Here is a 23,802-nt window from a genome sequence, read left to right as displayed (position 1 = left end):
ATATGGGATATGGGGTATGGGGTATGGGATATGGGATATGGGGTATGGTGTATGGGGTATGGGATATGGGGTATGGGGTATGGGCACATAGGGGCACAGCTTTGGGGACACGGGGACCACAGTGATGGGGGTGACACGGAAGGACACGGGAGGGGGGGACATGAGGGTATTGGGGGGCCACGACAGCGGGAGGGGGGGACACGCGGGTCCTGGGCTGGGAGTGTCACCGTACCCCCCCCCCCCCATACCCCCCATCATCCCATATCCCATACCCCCATATCCCCATACCCCATACCCCATACCCCATACCCCAACCCCATACCCCATACCCCATACCCCAACCCCATACCCATACCCCAAACCCCATACCCCATACCCCATACCCCATACCCATACCCCATACCCCCATACCCCATACCCCATATCCCCATACCCCATAACCCATACCCCAACCCCATACCCCATATCCCCATACCCCATACCCCATACCCCATATCCCATACCCCATACCCCCATACCCCATACCCCATATCCCATACCCATACCCCATACCCCATATCCCATACCCCATACCCCATACCCCATACCCAACATACCCCATACCCCATACCCCATATCCCCATACCCCATACCCCATATCCCATATCCCATATCCCAACCCCATATCCCACCCATACCCCATACCCCATATCCCATACCCCATACCCCATACCCCATATCCCATATCCCATACCCCATACCCCATACCCCATATCCCATACCCCATACCCCATATCCCATATCCCATACCCCATACCCCATACCCCATACCCCATATCCCATACCCCATACCCCATACCCCATATCCCATACCCCATACCCCATATCCCATACCCCATATCCCATACCCCATATCCCATATCCCATACCCCATATCCCACACCCCATATCCCATACCCCATACCCCATATCCCATACCCCATATCCCATACCCCATATCCCATACCCCATATCCCATATCCCATACCCCATACCCCATATCCATACCCCATATCCCATACCCCATATCCCATACCCCATATCCCATACCCCATACCCCATATCCCATACCCCATACCCCATATCCCATACCCCATATCCCATACCCCATATCCCATACCCCATATCCCATACCCCATACCCCATATCCCATACCCCATATCCCATACCCCATACCCCATATCCCATACCCCATATCCCATACCCCATACCCCATATCCCATACCCCATACCCCATATCCCATACCCCATATCCCATACCCCATATCCCATATCCCATACCCCATACCCCATATCCCATACCCCATATCCCATACCCCATACCCCATATCCCATACCCCATACCCCATATCCCATACCCCATATCCCATACCCCATATCCCATATCCCATACCCCATACCCCATATCCCATACCCCATATCCCATATCCCATACCCCATACCCCATACCCCATATCCCATATCCCATACCCCATATCCCATACCCCATACCCCATATCCCATACCCCATATCCCATATCCCATACCCCATATCCCATACCCCATACCCCATATCCCATACCCCATACCCCATATCCCATACCCCATATCCCATACCCCATACCCCATACCCCATACCCCAACCCCATATCCCATATCCATATCCCCACATTCCCATGTTCCATGTCCCGTGTCCCCCCGTAACCCCCCATGTTCCCCCCGCTCCATCCCCGCCTCCCTTCCTCCCCCCCCCCCCCCCCCCGCCCATCCAGCGCCGCCGCCGCCGTTGCCGGAGCCTCGCGATCGGAGCCGAGCGGCGCCGAACGAACCCGAACGGATCCGAACCCGCCCGAAGCCGAGCGGAACCCGAAGGCGGAGCCGAACCCCGAACGCCCCGGAGCCGAACCGGGCCCGAAGCGGAGCCGAACGGAGCCGAGCGGAGCCGAACGGAGCCGAACGGGGCGGGGGGGGCCCCGTCGGGCGCTGGAGCGCGATGCTGCGGCCCGGCCCGGTGAGTGCGGGACCCCCAGTATGGACCAGTAACCCCCGGGCCTCCCAGTATGGACCCGCCCCCCCCCGACAGGGACCCCTCCCCTCGCCGCATCCCTCCCCGTACCCCCCAGGCCCCCCCGGTTTAGACCCGTCCGTCCCCTCCCTCCCTCTGCATCCCCCCCCCCCCCCTCCGGTATGGACCAGTCCCCACCCTGCATCCCTCCCAGTACAGACCAGTCCCCCCCGGCCCAGTATGGACCAGTCCCCACCCTGCATCCTTCCCAGTACAGAACCGCCCCCCCCCAACCGCATCCCTTCATACGGAGCCCTCCTCACCCCCCAATCCCCCCCCATTTAGACCGGTCCCCCCCCTTCCTCCCTCCCAGTAGAGACCAGTCCCCCCCAGTAGAGACCAGTCCCCCCCCCTTATAGGCCATTATAGACCATTCCCCACTCCGTATTCCCCCAGCGTAGGCCATTTCCCTCCCCTATAGACCCCCCCCCAACCCCGTATAGGCCAGCCCCCCCCTGCCACCCCCCCCACTATAGCCCAGTATAGCCCAGTATAGCCCAGTTCCCCCCCCAGGGACCCCCAGGCTGGGGTTGGGGCAGGTTTGGGGGGGTCCGGGGGGGGGGGGGGATGCGCATCACCAGGGTGACGGTTGCCGCGGCAACGGGAGCCCATGGAGACGGGGGGGGGACGCAGAGGGGGCTGCGGCGAGGCCTGACCCCCCCCCCCAGCATCTATAGGGGACCCCCCCTTCCATAGGGACCCCCCCAGCACCTATAGGGGACCGCCCCCCCCCCCCGGCCCTATGGGAGGGGATGATGCCCCCCCCACCTCAGTGTCTCCTTGCCTATAGCAAGGACCCCGCCATCAGGCCCTATAGGGCCCCCCCCAGCTCTATAAGGGCTATAGGGCCCCCCCTTAGACCCCATAGGGCTTACAGGGTACCCCCCAGCTCTATAGGGGCTATAGGGCCCCCCCCCCTGACACCATAGGGCTTATAGGGTACCCCTCCAGCTCTATAGGGGCTATACGGTCCCCCCAGCCTATAGGCCCCCTCTCGGCACGTAGGGCCCCCCCCAGCCCTATATGGCCCCCACCTTATAGGGTCCCTCCAGCTTATAGACCCCCCCCCCCACTCTATAGGCCTCCCCAGTCCTATAGGGGCTAAAGACCCCCCCCCAGCCTAAGGTTCCCCCCAGCCTATAAGAGCCCCCCCACTCTATAGGAGCTATAGGTCCCTCAAGTCCTTTAGGTCCCCCCCCACCCTCTAGGTCCCCCCAGTCCTATAGGGCCCCCCACCCTATACGGACCCCTACTTTATAGGTGCTATAGGGCCCCCCCCAGTCTATAGGAGCTATAGAGCCCCCAAATCCTATAGGTCCTCCCCACTCTATAGGTACTCTCAGTCCTATAGGAGCCCCCCACCCTCTAGGTCCCCCCTCTAGGTCCCCCCAGTCCTATAGGACCCCCCACCCTATAGGGACCCCTACTTTATAGGTGCTATAGGGCCCCCCCAGTCTATAGGAGCTATAGAGCCCCCAAGTCCTATAGGTCCCCCCCACCCTATAGGGACCCCTGCTTTATAGGGACTATAGGGCCCCCCCCGGTCTCTAGGTCCCCCCAGAGGTGCTATAGGGCCCCCCCCATAGGAACCCCATAGAACCCCCCTGGCTGTGCGTGCCCCCCCCGCACACCGGTCCTGGTGCATTGGGCTTGTGCAAGGGGGGCGGGGCTGCACCGCTGCGTGCCTGGGAGCTGTAATGGGGGGGGGCAGGGGGTATGGGGGTTATAGGGGATATGGGGGGTATAGGGGGATATAGGGGGTATGGGGGTATGGGGGGATAGGGGGTATAGGGGGTATGGGGGTATGGGGGGTATAGGGGGTATAGGGGGTATGGGGGGTATAGGGGGTATAGGGGGTATGGGGGGTATAGGGGGTATAGGGGGTATGGGGGGTATAGGGGGTATAGGGGGTATGGGGGGTATAGGGGGTATAGGGGGTATAGGGGGTATAGGGGATATGGGGGCTATAGGGGGTATGGGGGTATAGGGGGTATAGGGGGTATAGGGGATATAGGGGGTATAGGGGATATGGGGGGTATAGGGGGTATGGGGGGTATAGGGGGTATGGGGGGTATAGGGGATATAGGGGGTATAGGGGATATGGGGGGTATAGGGGGAATAGGGGATATAGGGGGTATAGGGGATATGGGGGGTATAGGGGGAATAGGGGATATAGGGGGTATAGGGGATATGGGGGGTATAGGGGATATGGGGGGTATAGGGGGTATAGGGGATATGGGGGGTATAGGGGATATGGGGGGTATAGGGGGTATAGGGGATATGGGGGGTATAGGGGGTATGGGGGGTATAGGGGGTATAGGGGATATGGGGGGTATAGGGGGTATGGGGGGTATAGAGGGTATAGGGAGTATAGGGGATATGGGGGGTATAGGGGGTATAGGGTGTATAGGGGGTATAGGGGGTATGGGGGATATAAGGGGGTATAGGGGATATAGGGGGTATAGGGGGTATAGGGGATATAGGTGGTATAGGGGGGTACAAGGGGTACGGGGGGTATAGGGGATACAGGGTGTATAGGGGGGTACATGGTGGGGGGGGGTACAAGGGGTATAGGGGCGATAGGGGTTATAGGGGATACAGGGAGCATAGGGGGTATGGGGGGGGAACAAGGAGGTACAGGGGGGTATAGGGAGTATAGAGGGATATAGGGGGCACATGGGGGTATATTGAGGTATAGGGGCTATAGGGGGTGTAGGGGGGATAGTGTGATATAGGGGGCACATGGGGGTATAGGGGGGTATAGGGGGGGTATAGCGGGGTACGGGGGGATATAGGGGGTGCAGGAGGTACAGGGAGATATAGGGGGGTGGAGGGGGTGCAGGGGGTGCAGGGGTTTGTGTGGGATACATGGGGGTATATGTGAGGGTCTATAGGGGTATATAGAGGGTATATAGGGGGTATATAGAGGGTATATAGGGGGTATAGAGGGGGTATGGGGGTTATATGGGGGTGCTGGGAGGATACGGAGCATAGAGGGGTACATGGGGGGTGCAGCAGGTACGGGGGGGAAATAGGGGGGACACTGGGACATATAGGGGGTATATAGGGGGGTATATAGGGGGGTACATGAGGGGTACATAGGGAGTATATAGAGGGTATATAGGGGGGTGCATAGGGGGTATATGGGGTTACAGAGGGGATACAATGAGGTACATAGGGGGTACAATGGGGTATAGGGGGTATAAAAGGGGGTACATAGGGGATATATGGGGGTACACAGGGTTTATATAGGGGGTACAATGGGGTACAATGAGGTACATAGGGGGTACAATGGGGTACAGGGGGTATAGAGGGGGGTAGATGGGGGGCATATGGGGGTACATAGCGAGAATATGGGGGGGACATAGGGGGGTACATAGGGGGTATATAGAGGGGTACATAGGGCATACAATGAGGAACATGGGGGTACAATGGGGTACAGGGGGTAGAGAGGCGGGTACATAGGGGGTATATGGGGGTACATAGGGGATACATGGGGTGTAAATAGGGGGTAGAATGGGGTACAATGAGGTACATAGGGGTATATGGGGGTACATGGGGTACAAAAAGGGTACGTAGGGGGTAGATAGGGGTGTATCGGGGGATACATAGGGGGTACATAGGGGATACATAGGGGGCTATAGGGGGCACATAGGGGACTATAGGGGGTACATAGGGGGCTATAGGGGGCACATAGGGGGTACGTAGGGGGCTATAGGGGGTACATAGGGGGCTATAGGGGGGTACATAGGGGGTACGTAGGGGGCTATAGGGGGTACATAAGGGGTACATAGCGGGCTATAGGGGGTACATAGGGGGTACATAGGGGGCTATAGGCGGTACATAGGGGGTACATAGGGGGTACATAGGGGGCTATAGGGGGTACATAGGGGGTACATAGGGGGCTATAGGGGGTACATAGGGGGCTATAGGGGATACATAGGGGGCTATAGGGGGTACATAGGGGGCTATAGGGGGTACATAGGGGGTACATGGGGGCTATAGGGGATACATAGGGGGCTATAGGGGATACATAGGGGGCTATAGGGGGTACATAGGGGGTACATAGGGGGCTATAGGAGGCTATAGTGGGTACATAGGGGGCTATAGGGGGTACATAGGGGGCTATAGGGGGTACATAGGGGGCTATAGGGGGTACATAGGGGGTACATAGGGGGTACATAGGGGGCTATAGGAGGCTATAGTGGGTACATAGGGGGCTATAGGGGGTACGTAGGGGGCTATAGGGGGTACATAGGGGGCTATAGGGGGTACGTAGGGGGCTATAGGGGGTACATAGGGGGCTATAGGGGGTACATAGGGGGCTATAGGGGGCTATAGGGGGTACATAGGGGGTACATAGGGGGCTATAGGGGGTACATAGGGGGCTATAGGGGGGCTCCATCGGTCTCCGGCAGCGGCTGGAGGAGGGGGGGGAGGGGTGGTTTCTGCATCCGAGCGGGCGGGAGAAGGGAAGGGGGGAGGGGGGGGTCCGGAAGGGGAAGGGGGGGAGGAGGAAGAGGAGGAGGAAGAGGAGGAGGAAGAGGCCGAAGGCTGCGGGAGCCGGGGCCCAGGGCTGGGGGTAGGAGCCGGGGGGGGCTGGGGGGGGGGAGCCACGTGGGATGGGGGGAGGGGCGGCGCTGGGGGGGGGGTGAGCGATTGAACCCCGGCGTCTGATGGGAGCGGGGCGGGGGATGGGGGGGGATGGACGGGACCACGCGTGTGCAAGGGGGGGCAATGGGGGCAATGGGGGACAATGGGTGCAATGGGTGCGAATGGGTGCGATGGGTGCGAATGGGTGCGATGGGTGCAATGGGTGCAATGGGTGCGATGGGTGCAATGGGTGCGCATGGGTGCAATGGGTGCGATGGGTGCAAAAGGGTGCGCATGGGTGCAAGGGGGGGCATGAGTGCAATGGGTGCGCATGGATGCAATGGGTGCAATGGGTGCAATGGGTGCGATGGGTGCGATGGGTGCAATGGGGGCAATGGGTGCGATGGGTGCGATGGGTGCAATGGGGGCAATGGGTGCGAATGGGTGCAATGGGTGCGCATGGGTGCGATGGGTGCGATGGGTGCGATGGGTGCGATGGGTGCAATGGGGGCAATGGGTGCGAATGGGTGCGATGGGTGCAATGGGGGCAATGGGTGCGATGAGTGCGATGGGTGCGATGGGTGCGATGAGTGCGATGGGTGCGATGAGTGCGATGGGTGCGATGGGTGCGATGGGGGCAATGGGGGCAATGGGGGCAATGGGGGCAATGGGTGCAAAAGGGTGCGCATGGGTGCAATGGGTGCGCATGGGTGCAATGGGTGCGAATGGGTGCAATGGGTGCAATGGGTGCAAAAGGGTGCGCATGGGTGCAAGGGGGGGCATGAGTGCAATGGGTGCGCATGGATGCAATGGGTGCAATGGGTGCGAATGGGTGCAATGGGTGCGATGGGTGCAATGGGTGCAATGGGTGCAATGGGTGCGATGGGTGCAATGGGTGCGCATGGGTGCAATGGGTGCGCATGGGTGCAATGGGTGCAATGGGTGCAATGGGTGCAATGGGTGCGAATGGGTGCAATGGGTGCCATGGGTGCGCATGGGTGCAATGGGTGCGCATGGGTGCAATGGGTGCACATGGGTGCAATGGGTGCACATGGGTGCAATGGGTGCAATGGGTGCGCATGGGTGCAATGGGTGCGAATGGGTGCAATGGGTGCCATGGGTGCGCATGGATGCAATGGGTGCAATGGGTGCGCATGGGTGCAATGGGTGCAATGGGTGCGCATGGGTGCAATGGGTGCAATGGGTGCGCATGGGTGCAATGGGTGTGCATGGGTGCAATGGGTGCAATGGGTGCAATGGGTGCAATGGGTGCGCATGGGTGCAATGGGTGCAATGGGTGCGCATGGGTGCAATGGGTGCAATGGGTGCAATGGGTGCAATGGGTGCGCATGGGTGCAATGGGTGCAATGGGTGCGCATGGGTGCAATGGGTGCAATGGGTGCGCATGGGTGCAATGGGTGCAAAAGGGTGCGCATGGGTGCAAGGGGGGGCATGGGTGCAATGGGTGCGCATGGATGCAATGGGTGCAATGGGTGTGAATGGGTGCAATGGGTGCAATGGGAGCAATGGGTGCAATGGGTGCAATGGGTGCAATGGGTGCGATGGGTGCAATGGGTGCAATGGATGCAATGGATGCAGTGGGTGCTATGGGTGCAATGGGTGCAATGGGTGCAATGGATGCAATGGATGCAATGGGTGCAATGGGTGCAATGGGTGCAATGGGTGCAATGGGAGCAATGGATGCAATGGATGCAGTGGGTGCAATGGGTGCAATGGGTGCAATGGGTGCAATGGATGCAATGGATGCAATGGGTGCAATGGGTGCAATGGGTGCTATGGATGCAATGGGTGCAATGGATGCAATGGGTGCAATGGATGCAATGGGTGCTATGGGTGCAATGGGTGCTATGAGTGTGTGTAATGGGATGCACACGCGTGTGCAAGGCTGCTGGGGGGGCCCTTGTGCTCCTCTCTCTGCTCTCCGGTGCCTGTGTTCACCCGGTCCATGCTCGCCATGGCCACGCTCACTCTCCTTGTGCGCCCCATTGCCCCCCATTGCGCCCCATTGCCCCCATTGTGCCCCATTGCGCCCCATTGCCTCCATTGCGCCCCATTGCCCCCATTGCCCCCATTGCCCCCATTGTGCCCCATTGCGCCCCATTGCCCCCATTGCCCCCATTGCCCCCATTGCGCCCCATTGCTCCCCATTGCGCCCCATTGCGCCCCATTGCCCCCATTGTGCCCCATTGTGCCCCATTGCCCCCATTGCCCCCATTGCCCCCATTGCCCCCATTGCGCCCCATTGCTCCCCATTGCGCCCCATTGCGCCCCATTGCACCCCATTGCGCCCCATTACACCCCATTGCGCCCCATTGTCCCCATTGCGCCCCATTGCACCCCATTGCGCCCCATTGCCCCCATTGCCCCCATTGCGTCCCATTGCGCCCCATTGCTCCCCATTGCGCCCCATTACACCCCATTGCGCCCCATTGCGCCCCATTGCCCCCATTGCCCCCATTGCTCCCCATTGCCCCCATTGCTCCTGGTTGTCCCTATAGCTCACTGCTGCCCACTGCTGCTCTCCTCTGCTCACTCTTGCTCACTGTTACTCCCCATTGCCCCCATTGCTCCCATTGCTCGCTATTGCTCTCCTTGCTCCTCATGGCCCCATTACCCCCATTGCCCCATTACCCCCATTACCCCATTACCCCCATTACCCCATTGCCCCCATCACCCCCATTACCCCATTGCCCCCATCACCCCCATTACCCCATTACCCCCATTACCCCCATTACCCCATTACCCCCATTACCCCCATTACCCCATTACCCCCATTACCCCATTACCCCATTACCCCATTGCCCCCATTGCCCCCATTACCCCATTACCCCCATTACCCCCATTACCCCATTACCCCCATTACCCCCATTACCCCCATTACCCCATTACCCCATTACCCCATTACCCCCATTACCCCCATTACCCCATTACCCCCATTGCCCCCATTACCCCATTACCCCCATTGCCCCATTACCCCCATTACCCCATTACCCCCATTACCCCCATTACCCCATTACCCCCATTGCCCCCATTACCCCATTACCCCCATTGCCCCATTACCCCCATCACCCCCATTACCCCATTACCCCATTACCCCCATTACCCCCATTACCCCCATTACCCCATTACCCCATTACCCCCATTACCCCCATTACCCCATTACCCCCATTACCCCATTACCCCCATTACCCCCATTACCCCATTACCCCCATTCCCCCCATCGCCCCCATCCCCCCCATTCCCCCCCCTTCCCTCTCCTCACTGACCCCCCCCCCCCCATTGTTCTCCCCTCAGCACCACCCGGGGCCCTGACGCCGGACGATGCCCCTTTGCCCGCGGCCATGGCGGCGCCGGTGCCCGCAGCGATGCCGCCGCCTCCCCCCGCTTCCACCACCACCGCCACCAGCGCCAGCGCCAGCGCCGCCGCCTCCCTGCCCTCCCTGCTGCCGGTGCTGCTCCTCCTGCTGCTGCCCGCGCTGCCGGCGGCCACGGCCGCCCCCCCGGCCCCGCCGTCGTGCCCGGCCGCCTGCTCCTGCAGCAACCAGGCGAGCCGGGTGATCTGCACGCGGCGGGAGCTGCTCGAGGTGCCCGGCAGCATCTCGGTCAACACGCGGTACCTGAACCTGCAGGAGAACCACATCCAGGTCATCCGCACCGACACCTTCAAGCACCTGCGGCACCTCGAGATCCTGCAGCTGAGCCGCAACCTGGTGCGCACCGTGGAGGTGGGCGCCTTCAACGGCCTCCCCAACCTCAACACCTTGGAGCTCTTCGACAACCGCCTGACCACGGTGCCCACGCAGGCCTTCGAGTACCTGTCCAAGCTGCGGGAGCTGTGGCTGCGCAACAACCCCATCGAGAGCATCCCCTCGTACGCCTTCAACCGCGTGCCCTCCCTGCGCCGCTTGGACCTGGGCGAGCTCAAGCGCTTGGAGTACATCTCGGAGGCGGCCTTCGAGGGCTTGGTCAACCTCCGCTACCTGAACCTGGGCATGTGCAACCTCAAGGAGATCCCCAACCTCACGGCCCTGGTGCGCTTGGAGGAGCTCGAGCTCTCCGGCAACCGCTTGGGAAGGGTCCGGCCGGGCTCCTTCCAAGGCTTGGGGAGCCTGCGGAAGCTGTGGCTGATGCACGCGCGCGTGGCGGCGGTGGAGCGCAACGCCTTCGACGACCTCAAGGCCTTGGAGGAGCTCAACCTGGCCCACAACGAGCTGGCGTCGCTGCCGCACGACCTGTTCGCGCCGCTGCACCGCCTGGAGCGGGTGCACCTGCACCATAACCCGTGGCGCTGCGACTGCGACGTGCTCTGGCTGAGCTGGTGGCTGCGGGAGACGGTGCCCAGCAACACGAGCTGCTGCGCGCGGTGCCACGCGCCGCCGGCGCTGCGGGGCCGCTACCTGGGCGAGCTGGAGCCGGGGCACTTCACGTGCTACGCGCCCGTCATCGTGGAGCCGCCGGCGGACCTGAACGTCACCGAAGGGATGGCGGCGGAGCTCAAGTGCCGCACGGGCACCGCCATGACCTCGGTCAACTGGCTGACCCCCAACGGGACGCTGATGACGCACGGCTCGTACCGCGTGCGCATCTCGGTGCTGCACGACGGCACGCTCAACTTCACCAACGTCACCGTGCAGGACACGGGGCAGTACACCTGCATGGTCACCAACGCCGCCGGCAACACCACGGCCACCGCCACGCTCAACGTCTCGGCCGTCGACGCCGCCGCCGCCGCCGCCGCCGCCGCCGCCGCCGCCACCGGCTACACCTATTTCACCACGGTCACCGTGGAAACCACCGACGCCGGCGGCGAGGAGCCGGCGCCGCAGACGCCGCCGGTGCCCACAATGGGCTGGGAAGCGCCCGGCGCCGCGTCCACGCCGGCCTCGGCCACGCGCGCCACCGGGAAGCCCTTCACGGTGCCCATCACCGCGGTGGCGGCGGCGGGCGCCGGCGGCGCCGGCGGCGGCCTCCAGGACCTCGACGACGTCTTGAAGACCACCAAGATCATCATCGGCTGCTTCGTGGCCATCACCTTCATGGCGGCCGTGATGCTGGTGGCCTTCTACAAGCTCCGCAAGCAGCACCAGCGGCACAAGCACCGCGGCGGCCCCGCGCGCGCCGTCGAGATCGTCAACGTGGAGGACGAGCTTGGGGGGGGCGGCGGGGCCGGGGGGGGCGGCGGTACCGGTGGCGGCGGCGGTACCGGCGGCGGCGGCGGCGGCGGCGGTGGCGTTGGGGACAACCGCTTGGCGTTGCCGGCGTTGGAACGCGACCACCTGGAGCGTTACGCGGCGTTCGCGGCGCATTACGGCAACGCCGGCGGCAAGAACCCGCTGCTCAACTCGGTGCACGAACCGCTGCTCTTCAAGAGCCCGTCCAAGGAGAACGTGCAGGAGACGCAGATCTGAAAGGGGGAGGCAGGCAGCGAGGAACGCTTCAAAAACGCTCAAAAACGCCCCCAAAAACGCTCGGAAACGGCCCCAAAAACGCTCGGAAACGCCCCCAAAAACGCTCGGAAACGGCCCCAAAAAACGCGCCCCCCCCCCCCCCCCCCCCCCCATCAAGAACCGCTCGGAAACGGCCCCAAACCGGGCAGCGCGCCCCCTGGTGGATCGGAGGAGAAGGCGGGGGTTGAATGGGGTGGGGGGGGTGGGGGGCTGCGGATCGGGGGTGAATTGGGGGGGGGCGCGCGGTACGCGGGGGGGGGGAGGGGGGGGTGCACGAGGGAGGCCTCGGGGGGACCCCGGGGTCGTGCGGTGGTGGGGGAGGGGCGCGAAGGGCCCTGAGGGGGGGGGGGATGGGGATGGGGATGGGGATGGGGGGGGAGGGGGGGGGCTTGGATGCGCCCCAAGGTGATGCGGGAGCACGGGTCCCCGTGGGTCACGTGGGGGTCACGTGCGTCCTGCTCCCACCCCCCCCCCCCCGGCCCGTCCCCCACCCCCAGCCCCCCCCCGCCCCTCCCCCACCCCCCCCCGGGGTTTTTTTAAAGCCGCGGCCGAAACTTTCCTATTTTAATAAAAATCCAGCGCGGGTTTGAAACGCGCCCGAGGGGGAGGGGGGGCGGGGCACGTGGGTGTCACGTGGCTGTCACATGTGGGTGCGTGCGCATGTGACCCGCGTGTGCGGGCACGTGATGCATGTGACAGGCGTGACGTGTGACACGTGTGTGACGTGTGCGACATGTGACGTGTGTGACACGCATGTGTGGGCATGTGACGTGGGTGCGTGCATGTGACGTGTGTGATGTGTGACACGTGTGCGCGGGTGTGTGTGACATGTGACGTGTGTGACACGCATGTGGGCATGTGACGCGTGTGTGTCTGAGTGTGACACGTGTGTGACACACGTGCAGGCACGTGATGCATGTGACGTGTGTGCATGCGTGTGACGTGTGTGATGTGTGACACGTGTGTGACGTGTACGACATGTGACGTGTGTGACACGCATGTGTGGGCATGCGACGTGTGTGCATGCATGTGACACGTGTGTGTCTGAGTGTGACACGTGTGTGACACGCATGTGCGGGCACGTGATGTGTGTGTGGCATGCATGTGCATGTATGTGACATGTGGGATGTGTGACACGTGTGTGTCTTGAGTGTGACACGCATGTGCCGGCACATGATGTGTGTGTGGCATGCGTGTGCATGCGTGTAGCATGTGTCATGTGTGACGTGTGTGCGGGTTTGTGACATGTGCGTACCTGAGTGTGACACGTGTGCGGGCGTGTGACACACGTGTGAGGTGTGCGTGACATGTGTGTGCGTGCATGTGATGTGTGACACGTGTGTGTGTGACGCATGTGACACGCATGTGCATACATATGATGGGTGATGGGTGACACGCGTGTGCGTGCAGGTGATGTGTGTGACATGTGGGCTCACATGACACGCGTGTGATGTGTGCGTGCATGTGACACGCGTGTTACACATGTACACGTGTGTGACATGCAAGTATGTGCTTGACGTGTGTGACGCATAGCATACGTGTGCTTGGTGTGTGCTTGGCATGTGTTTAGCATGTGCACATGGCGTGTGCTTGGGGTGTGTTTGAGTCCTGCATGGGGTGTGCTTGCCATGTCCTTAGCGTGTCCTTCACGTGTGTGACATTCGGGGCAGGCGCTGCCTGTGCCAGAACACGCTAAGGGCATGCTAAGGACGCGCTAAGGGCACATTAAGAACACACTAAGGACACGCTAAGAACACGCTAAGAACACGCTAAGAACATGCTAAGGACACGCTAAGGGCTGTGTGCAGCCCCCTCCCATCCCCCGCCGCTCCCGGTCTCCATGGCAACACGGGGGGAAGGCTCTTCCGCCTCCCCTCCCCATTGGTTGCTATGGGAACGGGAGGTGTCGCCATGGCAACGGCGCGGCCTTCCCCCCCCCCCCCCCCCGCGTGTCTCCGGTTGCTCATTAACGGAGGGGGCGGGGCCGGGGGGGGCAAAGGCCGCTCCGAGGGGGCAAGTGGGGGGTAAATGGGGCTAAAGGGGCACTTATGGGGCTAAAGGGGCACTTATGGGGCTGAGGGGAGGCAACTGGGGGTAAGGGAGGGCTGTTACAGGGCTAAGGGGGGCGGTTATGGGTAGAGGGGGCAGTTATGGGGTGGGTCATGGGGCACTTATGGGGCTGAGAGGGGGCACTTATGGGGCTGGGAGCAGCTATAGGGCTACGGGGGGTTGGTTATGGGGCTAATAGGGGCAAAGATGGGGTACAAAGGGGCACGTATGGGGTTAAGGGGGGCAGTTATGAGGCTAATGGGGGGTAGTTATGGGTCGGAAGGGGCATTTATGGGGCTTGGGGGGGCACTTATGGGGCTGGAGGGGGTCAGGACCCTGAGCTTTGCCCCCGGCCCCCCCCCCAGGTCATGGCAGAGGCCCCGCGGTGCCGGCGGGTCGGGATCCTGGGCTATGGCCAGTTGGGTACTGGGAGCAATTAGGGGCTATTAGGGCTAATTAGGGGGTAATTGGGGCTGTTGGGGGCAATTAGGGATGGTTGGAGGTAATTAGGGGTAATTGGGGCTATTAGGGGCTAATTAATGGTAATTGGGGTGGTAACTGGGGGCTACGGGGGGCAATTAAGGGGTAACTGAGGGCTATGGGGGTAATGAAGGGGTAATTATGGGGATGGAGGGGTAATTGGGGGGGGTAATAGGGAGCAATTAAGGGCTAATTACGGTGATTGGGGGCAATTGGGAGCTATGGGGGTAATTAAGGGCTAATTGGGGTCATGGGGGCTATGGGGTAACTGGGGGGGGGAATACGGAGCAATGGGGGGGGTCACTTATGGGGTGCCCCCCCCCCCCAGGCCGGTTCCTCGTGGGGCAGCTCCTGGCGCGGGGCCCCCCCCTGGGCCTGACTTTGGGGTTCGTGTGGACACGGGGGGGGGCATTGGACGGGGTCCCCCCCCCCCTGCGGCTGCTGGACCTCAAGGAGCTGCCCCATAAGTGAGGGTCACCCCCAATGGCACCCCATGGCACCCGCCATGTCCCCTTGCCCCCCACTGCCCCCCATTGCCCCCCAGGGATGTGGAGCTGGTGGTGGAGGTGGCGCATCCCTGCGTGGCCAAGGAGTATGGAGAGGAGATCCTGAGCCACGCGGACTTCATGGTGGGGATGTGGGATATATGGGGTATGGGATATATGGGATATATGGGGTATGGGATATAGGATATATGGGATATATGGGGTATGCGATATGGGCTATATGGAATATGGGATATGGGATACATGATATATGGGATTGGGATATGGGATATATGATATATGGGATATGGGGTATGGAGTATGGGGTATGGGATATGGGATATATGATATATGGGGTATGGGATATACGATACATGGGATATATGCTATATGGGGTATGGAATATACGATATATGGGATATATGATACATGGGATATATGATACATGGGGTATGGGATATATGATATATGGGATATATTATATATGGGATATGTGAGGTATGGGGCATGGGATATGGAGTATATGATATATGGGATATACGATACATGGGATATATGATACATGGTGTATATGATATATGGGATATGGAATATATGATATATGGGATATATGATATATGGGATATCGGGTATGGGATATGGAGTATATGATATATGGGATATAGGATACATAGGATATAGGATATATGGGATATAGGATATGGGATATATCATATACGGGGTATGGGATATATGATACATGGGATATAGGATATATGGGATTGCGGTATAGGATATGGGGATGGGGTATATCATATAGGGGGTATGGGATATGGGATATATGGGATATGAGCTATATGATCGTGGTATAGGATATGGGGATGGGGTATATCATATAGGGGGTATGGGATATATGGGATATGAGCTATATGATCGCGGTATAGGATATGGAGATGGGGTATATCATATAGGGGGTATGGGATATATGGGATATGAGCTATATGGGATCGCGGTATAGGATATGGGGATGGGGTATATCATATAGGGGGTATGGGATATATGGGATATGAGCTATATGGGATCGCGGTATAGGATATGGGGATGGGGTATATCATATAGGGGGTATGGGATATATGGGATATGAGCTATATGGGATCGCGGTATAGGATATGGGGATGGGGTATATCATATAGGGGGTATGGGATATGGGATATATGGGATATGAGCTATATGGGATCGCGGTATAGGATATGGGGATGGGGTATATCATATAGGGGGTATGGGATATGGGATATATGGGATATGAGCTATATGATCGCGGTATAGGATATGGGGATGGGGTATATCATATAGGGGGTATGGGATATGGGATATATGGGATATGAGCTATATGGGATCGCGGTATAGGATATGGAGATGGGGTATATCATATAGGGGGTATGGGATATGGGATATATGGGATATGAGCTATATGGGATCGCGGTATAGGATATGGGGATGGGGTATATCATATAGGGAGTATGGGATATGGGATATATGGGATATGAGCTATATGGGATCGCGGTATAGGATATGGAGATGGGGTATATCATATAGGGGGTATGGGATATGGGATATATGGGATATGAGCTATATGGGATCGCGGTATAGGATATGGGGATGGGGTATATCATATAGGGGGTATGGGATATGGGATATATGGGATATGAGCTATATGGGATCGCGGTATAGGATATGGGGATGGGGTATATCATATAGGGGGTATGGGATATATGGGATATGAGCTATATGGGATCGCGGTATAGGATATGGGGATGGGGTATATCATATAGGGGGTATGGGATATATGGGATATGAGCTATATGGGATCGCGGTATAGGATATGGAGATGGGGTATATCATATAGGGGGTATGGGATATATGGGATATGAGCTATATGGGATCGCGGTATAGGATATGGGGATGGGGTATATCATATAGGGGGTATGGGATATGGGATATATGGGATATGAGCTATATGGGATCGCGGTATAGGATATGGAGATGGGGTATATCATATAGGGGGTATGGGATATGGGATATATGGGATATGAGCTATATGGGATCGCGGTATAGGATATGGAGATGGGGTATATCATATAGGGGGTATGGGATATATGGGATATGAGCTATATGGGATCGCGGTATAGGATATGGGGATGGGGTATATCATATAGGGGGTATGGGATATATGGGATATGAGCTATATGGGATCGCGGTATAGGATATGGGGATGGGGTATATCATATAGGGGGTATGGGATATATGGGATATGAGCTATATGGGATCGCGGTATAGGATATGGGGATGGGGTATATCATATAGGGGGTATGGGATATATGGGATATGAGCTATATGGGATCGCGGTATAGGATATGGGGATGGGGTATATCATATAGGGGGTACGGGCCCTGGTGACCCCCCTGCCCCCAGCTGGGCTCCCCCACTGCCCTCAGTGACCCGGGCACGGAGCAGCGGCTGCGGGGGGCGGCGGCGCGGGGCGGGCACACCTTGTACGTGCCCAGGGGCGCCCTCTGGGGCTGCGAGGACATCGAGCGCATGGACAGGGCCGGGACCCTGGCGGTGAGGGGGGGTGATGGGGGGAATGGGGGTAATGGGGGTGATGGGGTAATGGGGGTAATGGGGGCGATGGGGTAATGGGGGTGATGGGGTAATGGGGGCGATGGGGTAATGGGGGCGATGGGGGTGATGGGGTAATGGGGGTAATGGGGGTGATGGGGTAATGGGGGTAATGGGGGCGATGGGGTAATGGGGGTGATGGGGATAATGGGGGTGATGGGGTAATGGGGGTAATGGGGTAATGGGGGCGATGGGGTAATGGGGGTGATGGGGTAATGGGGGTGATGGGGGTAATGGGGGTGATGGGGTGATGGGGTAATGGGGGTAATGGGGTAATGGGGGCGATGGGGTAATGGGGGTGATGGGGGTGATGGGGGTAATGGGGTAATGGGGGCGATGGGGTAATGGGGGTGATGGGGTAATGGGGGTGATGGGGTGATGGGGTAATGGGGGCGATGGGGGTGATGGGGGTAATGGGGTAATGGGGGCGATGGGGGTGATGGGGTAATGGGGGTGATGGGGGGAATGGGGGTAATGGGGGTGATGGGGTAATGGGGGTGATGGGGTAATGGGGGTGATTGGGGTGATGAGGTAATGGGGGTGATGGGGTAATGGGGGCGATGGGGGTGATGGGGTAATGAGGGTAATGGGGTGAATGGAGGCAATGGGGTAATGGGTGCCATTGTCTTCTATGGGTATCGCTGTCCCTTATGGGTGCCATTGTCCCCTACGGGTGCCGCTGTCCCCTACGGGTCCCGTTATCCCCTATGGGTGCCGTTATCCCCTATGGGTGCCGTTATCCCCTATGGGTCCCGTTATCCCCTATGGGTGCCGTTATCCCCTATGGGTGCCGTTATCCCCTATGTGTCCCGTTATCCCCTATGGGTGCCGTTATCCCCTATGGGTGCCGTTATCCCCTATGTGTCCCGTTATCCCCTATGGGTGCCGTTATCCCCTATGGGTGCCGTTATCCCCTATGGGTCCCGTTATCCCCTATGTGTCCCGTTATCCCCTATGGGTGCCGTTATCCCCTATGGGTGCCGTTATCCCCTATGGGTCCCGTTATCCCCTATGGGCGCCGCTGCCGCCCCCTGCAGGCGCTGACGGTGACGATGACGAAGGCCCCACAGAGCCTGCGCGCTGCGGGGTGGCTGCGGGAGCGCGCAGAGGCGGCGCTGGCGGCGGGGGCGCGCACGGTGCTCTACGAGGGGCCCCTGCGCCCGCTCTGCGCGCTCGCCCCCAGCAACGTGAACGCCATGGCCGCGGCCGCGCTGGCGGCGCCCAGCCTGGGCTTCGATGGCGTCCGGGCCTGCCTGGTGGCGGACCCCAGGTCCTGCATCCCATAACCCGCATCCCGTATAGCCCCTATCCCATAGATCCTATACAGCCCATAGAGCCCATAGATCCTATAGCCCATAGATCCCATAGATCCTATCTCCTCTATCCCATATATACCACATCCCATATAGCCCATATATCCCGTATATCCTATGTATCCCATATCCCATGACATGCCATATATCCCATATCCCATATATTCCATATCCGATATGCCAAATATCCCATATATCCTATACCCCACATGCCATATCCTATACCCCATATATCCCATATATTCCATATCCCATACATCCTATATCTCACATGATATATGATCCATATCCCATACCCCACATCCCATATACCCCATATCCCATATATGCCATATCCCATATATCCTCTATCCCATATATCTCATATATCCCACATCCTATATATCTCATATCCTATGCCCCCCCATCTCCCACATCCCCTCTATCCCATACCCCATACACCCCCTATATCCCCTCTATCCCGTCCATCCCCTCTATCCCATCCATCCCCTCTATCCCCTCCATCCCCTCTATCCCATCCATCCCCTCTATCCCCTCTATCCCATCCATCCCCTCCATCCCCTCTCTTCCCTCTATCCCATCCATCCCCTCCATCCCCTCTATCCCGTCCATCCCCTCTATCCCCTCTATCCCCTCCATCCCCTCTATCCCATCCATCCCATCCATCCTCTCTATCCCCTCCATCCCCTCCATCCCCTCTATCCCCTCTATCCCATCCATCCTCTCTATCCCCTCCATCCCCTCTATCCCGTCCATCCCCTCTATCCCCTCTATCCCCTCCATCCCCTCTATCCCATCCATCCTCTCTATCCCCTCCATCCCCTCTATCCCGTCCATCCCCTCCATCCCCTCTATCCCCTCTATCCCATCCATCCTCTCTATCCCCTCCATCCCCTCTATCCCATCCATCCCCTCTATCCCCTCCATCCCCTCCATCCCCTCTATCCCATCCATCCCCTCTATCCCCTGCATCCCCTCTATCCCATCCATCCACTCTATCCCGTCCATCCCCTCTATCCCATCCATCCCCTCTATCCCCTCTATCCCCTCCATCCCCTCTATCCCCTCCATCCCCTCTATCCCGTCCATCCCCTCTATCCCATCCATCCCCTCCATCCCCTCTATCCCATCCATCCCCTCTATCCCATCCATCCCCTCTATCCCATCCATCCCCTCCATCCCCTCTATCCCCTCCATCCCCTCTATCCCATCCATCCCCTCTATCCCCTCCATCCCCTCTATCCCCTCCATCCCCTCTATCCCATCCATCCCCTCTATCCCCTCCATCCCCTCTATCCCGTCCATCCCCTCTATCCCATCCATCCCCTCTATCCCCTCCATCCCCTCTATCCCGTCCATCCCCTCTATCCCATCCATCCCATCCATCCCCTCTATCCCATCCATCCCCTCCATCCCCTCTATCCCCTCCATCCCCTCTATCCCCTCCATCCCCTCTATCCCCTCCATCCCCTCCATCCCCTCCATCCCCTCTATCCCCTCCATCCCCTCTATCCCCTCCATCCCCTCCATCCCCTCCATCCCCTCCATCCCCTCCATCCCCTCCATCCCCTCCATCCCATCCATCCCCTCTATCCCATCCATCCCCTCCATCCCCTCTATCCCCTCCATCCCATCCATCCCCTCCATCCCCTCCATCCCCTCTATCCCCTCCATCCCCTCCATCCCATCCATCCCCTCCATCCCATCCATCCCCTCCATCCCCTCTATCCCCTCCATCCCCTCTATCCCCTCCATCCCCTCCATCCCCTCCATCCCATCCATCCCCTCCATCCCCTCTATCCCCTCCATCCCATCCATCCCCTCTATCCCATCCATCCCCTCCATCCCCTCTATCCCCTCCATCCCATCCATCCCCTCCATCCCCTCCATCCCCTCTATCCCCTCCATCCCCTCCATCCCATCCATCCCCTCCATCCCATCCATCCCCTCCATCCCCTCTATCCCATCCATCCCCTCTATCCCCTCCATCCCCTCTATCCCCTCCATCCCCTCTATCCCATCCATCCCCTCCATCCCCTCTATCCCATCCATCCCCTCCATCCCCTCTATCCCATCCATCCCCTCTATCCCCTCCATCCCCTCTATCCCCTCCATCCCCTCCATCCCCTCTATCCCATCCATCCCCTCTATCCCCTCCATCCCCTCTATCCCATCCATCCCCTCCATCCCATCCATCCCCTCCATCCCCTCTATCCCATCCATCCCCTCCATCCCCTCTATCCCATCCATCCCCTCTATCCCCTCCATCCCCTCTATCCCCTCCATCCCCTCCATCCCCTCTATCCCATCCATTCCCTCCATCCCCTCTATCCCCTCCATCCCCTCCATCCCCTCTATCCCATCCATCCCCTCCATCCCCTCTATCCCATCCATCCCCTCTATCCCATCCATCCCCTCTATCCCATCCATCCCCTCCATCCCCTCTATCCCCTCCATCCCCTCTATCCCATCCATCCCCTCTATCCCCTCTATCCCCTCCATCCCCTCTATCCCATCCATCCCCTCTATCCCCTCCATCCCCTCTATCCCCTCCATCCCCTCTATCCCCTCCATCCCCTCTATCCCATCCATCCCCTCTATCCCCTCCATCCCCTCTATCCCCTCCATCCCCTCTATCCCCTCCATCCCCTCTATCCCGTCCATCCCCTCTATCCATCCATCCCCTCCATCCCCTCTATCCCATCCATCCCCTCTATCCCATCCATACCCTCCATCCCCTCTATCCCCTCCATCCCCTCTATCCCATCCATCCCCTCCATCCCCTCTATCCCATCCATCCCCTCCATCCCCTCTATCCCATCCATCCCCTCCATCCCCTCTATCCCCTCCATCCCCTCTATCCCATCCATCCCCTCTATCCCATCCATCCCCTCTATCCCCTCCATCCCCTCTATCCCATCCATCCCCTCCATCCCCTCTATCCCATCCATCCCCTCTATCCCCTCCATCCCATCCATCCCCTCCATCCCCTCTATCCCATCCATCCCCTCCATCCCCTCTATCCCCTCCATCCCCTCTATCCCCTCCATCCCCTCCATCCCCTCCATCCCCTCTATCCCATCCATCCCCTCCATCCCATCCATCCCCTCCATCCCCTCTATCCCATCCATCCCCTCCATCCCCTCTATCCCATCCATCCCCTCTATCCCCTCTATCCCCTCCATCCCCTCTATCCCCTCCATCCCCTATATCCCCTGTACCCCCTGGCCCGCAGTGCCCCGGACGTGCACACGGTGGAGGTTGAGGTGCGGGGCGCTGGGGCCCAGGGCCGGGCTCTCTCCATCACCAGCACCCGGCGCAACCCGGCCCTGCCGGGCGCTGTCACCGGCACCGGCACCAGGGACAGCTTCTGGAGCAGCCTCCAGGGTGCGACCCGCCGGGACCCACACCCCACGTATCCCATATACCCCATATACCCCATATATCCCGTATATCCCGTATATCCCATATATCCTGTATACCCCATATACCCCACATATCCCATATACCCCATATACCCCATATATCCCGTATATCCCGTATATCCCGTATATCCCATATATCCTGTATACCCCATATACCCCACATATCCCATATACCCCATATACCCCATATATCCTGTATCCCATATCCCATATATATCCCACATATCCCATATACCCCATATATCCCACATACCCCATATATCCCGTATATCCCATATATCCCGTATATCCCATAAATCCCGTATATCCCATATACCCCATATATCCCATATACCCCATATATCCCACATATCCCATATAGCACATATACGCCACATATCCCATATACCCCATATATCCCGTATACCCTGTATACCCCATATATCCTGTATACCCCATATATCCTGTATCCCATATCCCATATATATCCCATATACCCCGTATCCCATATATTATATCCCATATATCCTATATATCCCCTATCCCGTATATATCCCACATATCCCGTATACCCCGTATCCCATATATCATATATATCCCATATATCCTGTATCCCATATCCCATATATCATATATATCCCATATATCCTGTATCCCATATCCCATATATCATATATATCCCATATATCCTGTATCCCATATATCCCATATATTCTATATCCCATATCCTATATCCCACATCCCATATACCCCATATCCTACATCCCATATACCACATCCCATATATCCTATATCCCATATATCCCATATCTCATATACCCCATATCCTGTATCCCATATATCCTATATCCCATATATCCCATATCTCATATACCCCATATCCTGTATCCCATATATACTATATCCCATATATCCCATACCCTGTATTCCATCTCATATCCCATATCCCACATCCCATATATCCCATATCCTATATCTCATATACCCCATATCCCATATATCCCATACACCCCATATATCCCATACCCCCCCCCCCCATGGTCTCTCTCCCCTCAGCCTGTACAGGCCATGGCGGCTGCGTCCGGCTCTGCTGAGGCCGTGGGGCCAGGAATGGACCCGAGGACCCCCCCGGGACCCCCCAAAGGACCCCAAGGACCCCCCCAAGGACCCCCCCGGGACCCCCCGGCCCCCCCCGCTACCGCGACCCCATTAAACCCGGTGACCTCGCCACCAAGGCCTCGGCCCTGTCATGGCGGCCGCAGCACGGGGATGCCGCGCGGGGCATGATGG

At 58.7% G+C, this 23,802-nt stretch overlaps 2 protein-coding genes across 2 annotated transcripts; both read left to right on the top strand.

The window, feature by feature from the left end:
- Positions 1-1,769: 1,769 nt before the first annotated feature.
- On the top strand, positions 1,770-12,084 carry LRRC4B (leucine rich repeat containing 4B; the record flags this gene model as incomplete). Its single annotated transcript, XM_080639888.1, has 2 exons — positions 1,770-2,008; positions 9,971-12,084. Coding segments are annotated over 2 exons (2,353 nt in total), but the record flags the coding sequence as incomplete, so codon positions are not given.
- A 1,950-nt stretch (positions 12,085-14,034) lies between these two features.
- Positions 14,035-23,799, top strand: ASPDH (aspartate dehydrogenase domain containing; the record flags this gene model as incomplete). The annotated part of the gene is made up of 8 exons (XM_080639887.1): positions 14,035-14,136; positions 14,538-14,595; positions 14,981-15,119; positions 15,197-15,281; positions 17,589-17,738; positions 18,833-19,065; positions 22,344-22,557; positions 23,569-23,799. 8 exons carry the CDS (start codon positions 14,035-14,037, stop codon positions 23,797-23,799), a joined length of 1,212 nt encoding a protein of 403 aa, XP_080496013.1.
- Between the last annotated feature and the right edge of the window lie 3 nt (positions 23,800-23,802).

Source organism: Psittacula echo, assembly GCF_963264785.1.
Source record: "Psittacula echo genome assembly, contig: SCAFFOLD_146, whole genome shotgun sequence".
Lineage (NCBI taxonomy): Eukaryota > Metazoa > Chordata > Aves > Psittaciformes > Psittacidae > Psittacula > Psittacula echo.
Note: the sequence above shows the minus strand (reverse complement) of the source record. Positions and strands in the feature narration are given on the sequence as shown.